A 10,629-nucleotide genomic window follows, 5' to 3' on the forward strand; every position below is an offset into this window, starting at 1 on the left:
TTGTTTCTTGTTACAGCCTTTGTTAAAGTCTATTTTGTCTGATATAAGTATTGCTACCCCAGCTTTTTTTGGTTTCCATTTGCAGGAAATATCTTTTTAATCCCTTTACTTTTAGTCTGTGTGTCTTTTGATCTGAATGGGTCTCTTGTGTGGGTCTTGTTTTCTTATCCAATCAGCCACTCTCTGTTTTTTGACTGAAGCATTTAATCCATTTACATTTAAAATGATTATCGAGAGGTATATAGTTATTATCATTTTATTATTCATATTTATGTTCTCCCCTCCCCCCCTTCTTGAAGAAGACCCTTTAACAGTTCTTGTAATAGTAATACCGGTTTGGTGGCAATGAAGTTCTTTGGCTTTTTCTTGTCTGGAAACTCTTTGTTCTTTGATTCCAAATGATAGCCTTGCTGGGTAGAGTATTGGTTTTGGTTTTAGGTCCTTGCTTTTCATCACTTTGAATAGTTTGTATTAATTTCTTCTGGCTTTTTCTCTTGCTGCTTTTAAGATTCTTTGTATTTAACTTTTGGCATTTTAATTATGATGTGTCTTGATGTGTCTTGGTGTGGGCCCCTTCGGGTCCATCTTGTTTGGGACTCTCGGAGCTTGCTGGACTTTTATGTCTATTTCTTTTGCCAAGTTAGGGCAGTTTTCAGTCATTATTTCTTCAGATCGGTTTTTTAATCCCTTGCTCGCTCCCTTCTCTTTCTGCTGCCCCTATGATGTGAATGTTTGATGTTGTCCCAGAGGTCCCTTAAACTATCTTAATTTTCTTTTTTTCTTTTCTTTTTTGCTGTCCGATTGGGTGTTTTCCATGACCTTGGCTTCCAGATCGCTGATTTGATCCTCTGCTTCATCTAATATGCTGTTGATCCTATCTAATGTAGTCTTCATTTCTGACTGGTTCTTTTTTGTTTTCTGTCTCCATTTTTATGTTTGCTATCTCTTTGTTGAAGTTGTCCCTGAATTCATCTATTCTTCCCCTATAATCGGTGAGCTCTGTACTTGGTAGATTGCTTGTCTCCATTTCGTTTAGTTCTTTTTCTGGAGTTTTATCTTGTTCTTTCACTTGGGACATGTTTCTTTGTCTCCTCATTTTGTCTGACTCCCTGTGTTTGTTTCTGTGTATTAGGTAGGTCTGCTACATCTCCCAGTCTTAGTAGAGTGGCCTTTAGTAGGTGTCCTGTGGGACCCAATGGCGCAGTCTCCCTGTTCAGCTGACCTGGGTGTTTTGTGGTTTTCCCTTGTGTGTGCCTTTCTTTTTTTTGTCGTTTAGCCTCAGTTGCTGTTGGCATGTCAGTAGGTGGGACTGACTGTCAGGCTTACTGGCTGTGAGGGTGCGCGTGACTGTCGCAGGTGAGATGTTATACGGGGTCTGGCCCCATGGAGCTCGAGTCACTTTAGCAGGGCTCTGGTGCCAGCTGAGTGCGCCCTTCGGGTGTGTGGTTTGTGGAGCTGTTTGGGTGATGCTGTGGTGTGGTCTTAACCTGGCTATCAGGTGTGTTGGTTCTGGAGCCTCTTCAGAGGAGCTCCAGTGCAGGTCATGTTTAGCCACTGCTTCTTTTTCTGTGGTTTGGGGCTTCCTCTTAGGATTTTCAAAATATGTGATTGGTTGCTGCCCATGAGACCAGTTGCTGCTTATGTCCGCTCTGGGCTGCTTTCCAAGAGGGACAGGGCATGCCAAGGCTCGTCACTGCTTTTTTGGGGTTTGTATATTTTTAAGAGATTTTAGGAAAGACTTCACTATGAGGCTTATCTGGAGCTGCCTTAGGAGGCTCAGGTCCGGTGCGCTAGTTGGTTGGGGAAGGGTTTCAGGGAATTACCAGGGCGGCAAGAACCTTGTTAGCCAGGTTAATGGAGATCTCATATTTAGTACCGACCTGTGTCTGCCAACTAGATGGGAGGAAGGGTCAATGAGGAAACAGTGGCTCCTGCCAGCACTTCTGTCCTGTAGAGAGCTGCCCCGATCCCTACTCCTCGAGCACTTGTCTTGAAACTTGTCGATTTAGTTCCTTCCACATGTCCTGGGCACTTTTCGAGCTGTTGCCTCAGCACTGGAGCCCAGAGCAAGTGGGTCTATGCATAGGCTCTGCAAGAGGAGTGCCTCCATCTCTTGCAGCCCTCTGTCTCACTTGGATGTAATAGCTGTTGGTTTCCACAGCCAGCTGTTATGCTGACTCCTCTTTTCCGGCACTGGTATCTGGGGCTGGGGAGCCCAGTTTGGGTCTAGGATCCCTCGTTCCTCAGGGGGGACCCCTGCAGCAGAGATATTCCTCCTTATTCTTAATCGCCACACTGTGGGTGGAGAGCCAGCCGGTTCTGCATCTCTACCCCTCATACTCTTCTCTATGTGGCTTCTTTATATTTTTAGTTACAGGAATTCTATTGACATAGTCTTCAGGTGGTTCTCAATGATTGTTCTGTAATTTAGTTGTAATTTTGATGTCGTCATGGGAGGAGATGACCATAGTCTGTTCCTACTCCGCCATCTTGACCAGATTCTAAATTTAATTTTAAAAAATAAATAATATATTCATAAAGTTCAAGAAACAAATAGTATAGACGCTCTTTCATAGCTCTGTCCTCCATCTACCTAGTCCTCACTGCTGTCACTAGTTTTTATTTTCTTTCTCAATACATAAGGTAGCATAATACACAAAATGTTTTGTTGATTTTTGCACTTGATGTCTTTGCTGTGTTTCTGGATGAATACAGAACTTCTTCATTCCTTTTTTCCCCCCTTTAATCAGCTGCAGAGTAATGCATTTTATAGCACTACCAACATTTATTTCACGGTCTCCTACTCACGGAGTTTTGGTTGTTCTCTGCTTGTAGTCTGACGAGGAAGGCAGCCAAGAGAAAGGAGGGGAAGACGGGCAGCAGAAGTTCATCGCTCATGTCCCTGTGCCATCGCAGCAAGAGGTAGGGTAGAGGCTGTGAACTGCCCTTGCAGGTGGAGCTTCCCCAGTGCCAGGGGCCTTGCCTCTAAAGAGGACTCCACACAGTGCTTTACTGGGTTTTTTTATTCTGTCTATCCATTTGGGCAGCTCTGACTCCTGAGCACATGGCACTGGTCACTGTGCTCATAATAGGTTGGGGAATCCAAAGAAGGCAGGGTTGATTTCATTTGCTGTAGAGAAAAGTGACAAACACTATTCACATACTTCCAGTGGGAGAGAGCAGGACCTTGGCGACTGCTCTGGGTATTGGGCTCCTCGATGACATCCCCCTCAGGTACTCCCTCCTGGCTGGGTTCCAGCAAGGCATGGAGGGTCTTACTGAGGAATGAAGCATGAGCCTTTTACTCTTGCTATCCACAGATTGAGGAGGCACTTGTTCGAAGGAAGAAGATGGAACTCCTCCAGAAGTATGCAAGTGAGACCCTGCAGGCCCAGAGCGAAGAGGCCAAAAGACTCCTGGGATATTAGGGCCGAGCAAGGGCTATTCTTGGGGTCTGGAAATCTGCTAGAAGTCCTTCAGCCCCAGCTGGATTCTGCTGTCCTTGGATTGCAGGCTGGCAGGCTAGTGCTGTCAGGCTTCCTGCTACTTATGATCATTTATTCATCTCTTATCTTTCTGACTTCATCTACTAATGTTGGGAGGAGTCTGCCCTGTGCCTCCCTGGCAGGCTGTCTACATGCTAAACACTTTAGCCATCACCTTTGTACGCGTTTTGCTACTGTATGAATTCACTTTTTGTTATCTTGATATGCGAAATGGGCTGCTAACTGGTTGCTTATAAATGTTTTATTTAGCCTTCTACTCTCATTGGGTGGGGAGGGTGATCAATTAGTGACCATCATTAAAAAAATGTAGTTTTTATTAAAAAGACATCTTTGTAACTCCTCTTGAAAAATGAGATTTGTCAACCCTGAGCCTAAATCCCGTGTGTCAGCAGCCAGCCAGAGCTGTCCCTTTTGGGCAAGGCACAGTTCTTTATGGCCAACTCGGCCTGGCTCATTCCCTCTTGCTCAGATGGCAGGAAGTTGAGTTTGCTAATTCTATTTTTTGACTGGTTCTGCAGAGATATTTTTATTAAAAGATTTTTATATATGGGAGAAACCTCCATGTCTGCAGCTTGTTCCCTGGGCTCCCTGTACGGAGGCAATGGTTGCATTGAAACGTGAGGTTCAGAATCACTGCAGGGGAGAGAGTCCAAAAACATACAGCCCAAGTGTGGGAAGGCTGTGACCAGTCCCAGATTCTGTCTGGGAGCTGAGGTAGGTAGGCATAGCCATCCTCACTGTGTCCCTGAGGTGGCCTGTGTGAAAGTACACCATGGATGCCCAGGAAGCATGAGTTGGATCCAAACCTGCCATTTGAGCTGGGTCTTTTCTTTCTAATGGGGAGAACCAACAGCAAAGGCTGCAGCCTCTGGGGGCAATGGCAAGGGGCCTTCCCCATGCTCAGAGGGGTCCTAGGAGTGTCTGGGAGTCAGTGTCAGGACCGGGTGGCTGTCCTTTGGGTCAGGACCCCAGCTTGGGCTATTCGTGAACAGGAAGTCCTGCTTGGAGAAGCCCATTACACAGTAGGGGTTCAGTTCTTCATCTGGGTAGGGGATGGTCTGCCTGCCTGGAAGCAGCACATTCTGGACATAACAGCCCTGTGTGGCTGTGGGTGGCAAGTATTGGGGAGAGTGTGGCCAGGCTGTTGATGGTTCTGGAGGCCCTTCTTGAGGGAAACTGAAGGTGGCAGGGAGCCGTGCAGAGTTCTGAACAAGGTGACCTGGCCTGCAGCCAGCTGTGGAGACCAGAGAGGCAGGTGCCAGGTCAGATAGAGGCTGGGTGAGGTGCAGAGTGGCCATGTGGGGAAGGTGCCAGAGGAGGGACTTCAGAGTGGTGAGGATGAGGAGAGGGGACATAACTAGGGAAGGGGCACCCTGCATCCTGGCTTCTCTTATGGAAGTGCTGGTGCTCCCCACCCCCACCCCCACCCCCGCCAGCCAAGCCCCTCAGTGAATGTGTGCAGGATACAGAGGAGGGTTGAGGTCCGAGCTCTGGGAGCATATCCCCTGGAAGCCAGGCAGGGTCAGAGTCAGCTCTGGGATCCAGCACCCAGCCCAGGCCTGGCCTGAGTAGGAGGACTCAGTAGCAAACTCAGTGGGGGCTTTGAGTAAGTCCCTCTGGGCTCCTGGCTTTAAAATCCAGCACTGGTCCTGTGAATTAGCCCCAGGGTCTGGGCAGTGTCTGGTGTGGGCAGAGGCAATGGAGGGTCCTCAGGACAGCATGGCTCACATCAGAATCTCTGGGAAGGGTTTGGGGTGCCCAGCTCAAATGGGCCCAGTTATGGTTTTCTTCTTTTCAAGGGGCATGTGGGCTTGGGACTGCCTTGTATTTGGTGAGAGCAGGAAATTCAGACAACCAGGCATTCCTTCTCCCTGGAATAGGTGGTTGGCAAGTGCCTGGACTCTGGACCATCTGGACTGTCCAGGGCTCTAGGCTCACTTCATTCAGTCAACAGAATTGAGCTGGCTAAACCACCTGGGATAGAGACAGGAACAGGAGCTCCCTGCTCCAGCCCTTTAGTTTACAAGGGCCCTCTTCACCAGGATCTCATTGTGGCTTCCCCAGGTGCAGGCAGAACAGGAATTAGTGTCCCACATCTGAGGAAACTAAGGCCCTGAGTGGAGAAATGACTTCCTCATGGTCACACAACTGGTCAGGGCAGGCCAGGAATTTGAATGGAGGTTGGTCTGAGCCCCATGATGTCAGTTTATTTTGGAACAGAGTTTGGCAGGGAAGGATGCAGTACCACCTGGCTTCCATTAGCAGTCATGCTCTGCTGTCCTTATCTAGCCTCCATTTCAGCAGAGGTCTCATTTTGAGTGACCAGAAGTAGATACAATTCAGGCACTCAGTAGTTCTTTGAGGACCCATGTGGCTCTAACCATTCTCTGGACTGAGAATGTAGTGGTGAATAAAACAGTTTGGCCCTCATGGGGGTTCCCAGATCCTGACTTGGAATAAGAGCTCTACTTTGTTGTGGCTGAAAGGCTTGAGAAAGGAACTCCTATCCCCTGAGTCTGTTGGCTCACCTGAAAAAGACATTGGAAGGATAGTAACACCTCCCTCGCAGTGTGGTATAAGTGTGAAGGATGCCTGGTGCCCCTGGCAATAACCAAACAGTATTCCCCAACCTACCTCCCCACACAAACCATGTGAAGAAACCTGGCTCCAGAGAGGTAAAATTGCTTGCCCAAGGGTACAAAGGTATCCCCAGCAGAGATGGGACCCAACTCAACTTCCTTCCTTAGGCAGTGACTGCTTCTCTGCCTGGGGGAATACCACATTGGTTTTGGGCAAAGTGCTTCAAGTAACGGACAAGTAGTAGGCAGTGTAGGCCCACTCACCCACCCCGGACCTGGAGACTAGTCGGGAAGCTGGGCGTGTGGGACCATGTGTGGGGAGGTGGCCACCTGGGCCGGCTCTGGGCTCAAAGGTAAGAGAACCAGTCTTGGGTGCTGTTAACTCATTAGAGGAAACTGTTTAATGGTTTAGGAATGTGTACAGTCTGGCTCTGCTGTTTCCATAAAGGCAACTTTTCCACGTTTTAAAAAATAGATTTGATATAAAGATATATATATTCATAAATAGATAACATGAAAAATTCCCAAATGCAAATGACATCCTGGGGTTGGCTGAGGTCCTTCCCGCCCCCAACAGTCCAGGTGGGCAGAACTCAGAGGGTCCCTGGGGCTGCAGCCTTCCTGGAGAAGAAAGTAACTGAATTCAATATGAATTAGGAGCTTCCTCCAGCTCCAAGTCTGCTGGGGCCTGTGTCTTTGGGATCAAAATCCCCCTTCTGGGAGGACAGGGACCTACCTCCCTGCCTTAGGAGTCAGGATTTGTATCCCCTGCCCACTCTACTCATCCTTTCGTGAGTATAAAACACCAACTTCCCTCTTATTCTGCCCATTTCACACCAGCCCCCCACACACCACAGACTGCCCTCCTTCAGGCCTAGGCTGCCGAGACACTTCCTGGCTCCCCTTCTCCTCCCTCTCCTTCCATACCCTGGTCCCCGGCCCCACCAGCTCCTGCCTGTTTTTAGGTAATTTATAAACAAAGAAAATAAACTTCTCCTGCCCCAGAGGCCCTGGGCTGAGAGAGGAGAGGCAAGTCTTGTTTCCTGTCTCACATAACTTCCCACTTCCCCATTTTCTCTTACCCCATTTGACACAGGACGAAGGCCCAGAGAGGCAGCGAGGCCCAGGCCTGATGGGGCACTGCAGAGCAGTCACCCCACGCGGCATGCAGTCAGTACCACACACGGGCCAGGGAAACATTTCCTTTAGCGCCTGTCGGAAACAGACTGGAAAGTGGGAGTGGGGGGTTGGGGAACCTTGCAGGCCAAGGGGTGGGGAAACTCATTCTTGCTAGAGAATATTATGAGCAAAAGACTAGCTTGGGGTGGGGCCAGTTCTCAGGGGGTGTCCAGATGGGTCATTTGTGGGATTATAAATAACATGAATAAAGAAGCAGAGTCAGTAAATGGGGGAGGGCGGGAAGGAGTCAGCCTGAACAGCCGATGCTCCTGGGGGACAAACAGGTGCTGGAGAAAAGCCAGGGCAGAGCTGTGAAGGCCTTGGACATCTGGGTTGAATGTGGACAGCATTTCCAGTGCCTTAAGACACTTGGAAGATGTTGGGGGCGGGGAGGGACCCAACCAGGAGTAACCTTTGACAACTGTCACTTTGACAGCAGCAGGAAGATGGCTTGGGGCAGTGGATGCCAGAAGCCCAGGGGCCAAGGTCAATGAGATGTCCAAGTGAGAGGATAGGCAGCACACTGTGGAAGTGGGATCCCAACACTTAGGGTGTAGGGAGAAAGTAAGAAGCCCAAGGTAACCCCCAATTTCTAGGCTAAACCTCTGCTCCCATGCATGGAGGATGGGGTGGCTGGAGATCCACTCCGCCCAGTGTTTCAGACATCTTGGGATTCTGAAAGGGTAGGAAGCGAAGTGTTGTTTCCTTGGTTTATGGGTAAAGGGTCACTAGTGAGAAGAAACCTCCTCTGGTCCCAGGCTGGGCCAATTATTACTTCCCCCTTCTAAGCCAAGCCTTTGCAAGGGTTTCAGGTCTCCTGCCCTAGGGTGGGAGAAAAAGGGGGATGGCTCATATTCCAAGGTGACAAATGAATCCGGCCCCAGCCAGCTACCTGTTTCTGTACCTACCCTGGATCCTCATGGCAGCCCAAGGCTTCCATGTGAAAAGAGGGTAAAAGTGCCTCCCTCTTTTCCCAAGCCTTATGAGACAGCTGAGGACCATCCCCAGTAGAGAGGGGCAGCAGGTAGCTATGAGCAGGGTCGGTACCTGGCCAGAACTGGGGCTGCAAGTCAATCACAGGGGTGCAGGCCCAAGCCTCTGTTCCAAAACTCCTTGTATGTCCCTCCACCTCCCAAAGCAGCAGGTCTCTGCAAGGTAGGGCTTCATAAGATTTATTTTACAGCTGGGGCCTTGGGTTGAACAACTAGCTCTGCCCAAATATCAGCCCCTAGCAGAGAGATCATAGGGCTGGAGGACCTTTGCCCTAGGCCTGAATGGAACCCCCTTTTGCAAACTCCTCAATGACAGGCACTCTCCATTCTGCAGGTGGAGTGCAGGCATTGCAACAAAGGGGTCAAGCAGATGCCAACTTTCCCTCCCAGCAACTGGGACTGTCCCATCAGCAAGGCTGCTGAGGAAGGGAACCAGGCAGTCTTGCTCCCAGCTCCCATCCTACCCCAGCCAACAGTGGGTTGATTTCCCTCAGTGCAGACCCCTGCTCAGCAGCTTCTGGCCCAACCAGGCCAACATCCTTCCTCTCCAGAACCAGGCTCAGCTGTTTCATGGCTGCCTCCCAGCCTGAAAGGGAGCCACCAACCCTGTGTGTCTTGGTCTCAGCTGTCCATGCCCATCCCTGCCTCCCCAGACTGTTGTGGGGCTGCTGCAAAAAGTCTGGGCTCCTTGCTCTGCAGCCCAGTCTGCCTGGGAGAGGGGGCAGTGCAGACCGAAGTACTTAGAACGGAAGGCAAGGGGAGTCTGAGTGGGAGGCCTGCAGCCCATTTTGAGGACTGGTACTGAGCCCTGAGCTGCCTCCCCATGATGTGACCTAGTACATGGCTCTGAGAACAATTTATTTCCCAGGCCTCCACTCTGGGGCTGGACTGGGCTGAATGGAGAGACTGGGATTGGCTTGGGAAGAACACTGGCTTACCCTGGTCCAACCCCTATGATCCTCTGAGCCACTCCACAGAGACTGGTGCTGCTTCCAAGGCCCCCAGTGATCTCAGCCTCAACCTGCCTTCTAACCTCAGCACTCAGTGCACACTGAGGCTGTTGAGGGCAGGTGGGCCTAGGGGAGTGAAATGGGCAGACCCAGGATTTCCATGGCCTTGCCTTTTTTGTTTGGGAAACTATAAGCTAGAGTGGGAGCAATGAGCGAGCTGACACTGAACATGGCAGGAAAGATTTCTGCACATGGGGTAATACTGGGTGTACTGAGGGACTTCCTAGACCTGAGCCTCAAAGATGTAGGCTTTTACTTTTCCCTTAAATGTCCATGTTCCTATCTCATTCCCCCTATCCCCAGGCTTCTGAGAGCTGGTACTGAAGAATTAGCTGGTTTTACAATCTGAACGGCAAAACTTTGGGCCCCAAGACAGCAGACACTCCCCGCTTGGCTGTGGGCCATGACCCCACATTTGTATAGAAGAAAACAAAAAGCTACGTGGAAAACCAGAAAACTTAAGAGGTCTTGCTAAGCTAGTGAGCTGGGCCCAATGCTGTCTGTGAGCTTAGAGCTGGCAGTGAAGAGAGGTTCCTCACCTGGATTTAAGGGATCCCTAGGGTTGTGCTCAGGAACCAGTCTTAGTCTGTTGGGTTGGTTGCTCTTGCTCTCTGCAGCTAAATAAGGAGGCCCTGGAATGACCTGGGACAACCTTGGGCACCAGCCACTTCCCTGGAAAGCAGCAACCTGCTGCCATAGCTACAGCAGATACAAGGTGTGAAATGGACAGAATTAGTACTTGTGGAGCAGGGGAGGCACATTCCTGACCCCTCTCCCACTGTGGTCCACACTGGCAAGTCCACACTGGCAGGCTTGGGCTAGCCCTGGTATGTAAAGAGCGTGGAGGAATAGCCGTTGACTGACAGGATGGGCCCCATAACCTACCCTGTGCCAACAGGCCTCCTGCAGGAGGAATCCCGCTTCTTCCTTCCTTGGGGTAGCTTTCTGATCAAGCATTCAGGCCATGGGATGGATAATTCTAGAACTTTATCCAGTTGCTCTAGAATTGCTGGTACCCTGGAGGTCCAGCTTTTGAGTGCTGGGCTTGGCAGGCCAGAGAGAAAGCAAGTGGGGAGGCCCCTGCCTGCCAGCCCTGCATGCCGGTCAGCACCCGCAGCCCCAGCTTTCTCCAATGTCCTTGCTATCCAGCTGGATGTGGTCGGTGCTCTTCTCACTGAGCAGAGGGCCCCCGTGCCTCATGACCAGCTCCGTGGCCACCCTTATGAAGGCCTCCTCCACGTTGTTCGAGTCCTTGGCAGACGTCTCAATAGCACACAGGATGTCATAGTGCTCTGCCAGGCTCTGTGCCTCAGCCAGAGGGACCTCCCGGAGCTCGCCAAGGTCTGACTTGTTCCCTGTAGGG

The 10,629-nt window shown here is 50.4% G+C and overlaps 2 protein-coding genes across 4 annotated transcripts in view; one reads left to right on the forward strand and one right to left on the reverse strand.

Annotated features, from left to right (window-relative positions):
• Positions 1-4,056, forward strand: part of ISY1 (ISY1 splicing factor homolog) — a 33,052-nt gene extending 28,996 nt beyond the window's left edge. The window contains exons 10-11 of the mRNA XM_006909047.3: positions 2,836-2,922; positions 3,321-4,056. Of these exons, the coding sequence (XP_006909109.1) occupies positions 2,836-2,922; positions 3,321-3,428 (195 nt within the window). The 3' untranslated portion in view covers positions 3,429-4,056. The remainder of the gene's footprint in view (positions 1-2,835; positions 2,923-3,320) is intronic.
• A 2,402-nt stretch (positions 4,057-6,458) lies between these two features.
• The window catches only part of RAB43 (RAB43, member RAS oncogene family), a 46,283-nt gene continuing 42,112 nt past the window's right edge, over positions 6,459-10,629 (reverse strand). For 2 of the 3 annotated variants that reach the window (XM_015587142.2, XM_006909048.3), the window contains exon 3: positions 6,459-10,621. In XM_015587142.2, the coding sequence (XP_015442628.1) occupies positions 10,371-10,621 (251 nt within the window). In that variant the 3' untranslated portion in view covers positions 6,459-10,370. The remainder of the gene's footprint in view (positions 10,622-10,629) is intronic. The other variant, XR_003045482.1, reaches the window with a different exon arrangement.

Source organism: Pteropus alecto, unplaced genomic scaffold, assembly GCF_000325575.1.
Source record: "Pteropus alecto unplaced genomic scaffold, ASM32557v1 scaffold191, whole genome shotgun sequence".
In the NCBI taxonomy this organism is placed as follows: Eukaryota; Metazoa; Chordata; class Mammalia; order Chiroptera; family Pteropodidae; genus Pteropus; species Pteropus alecto.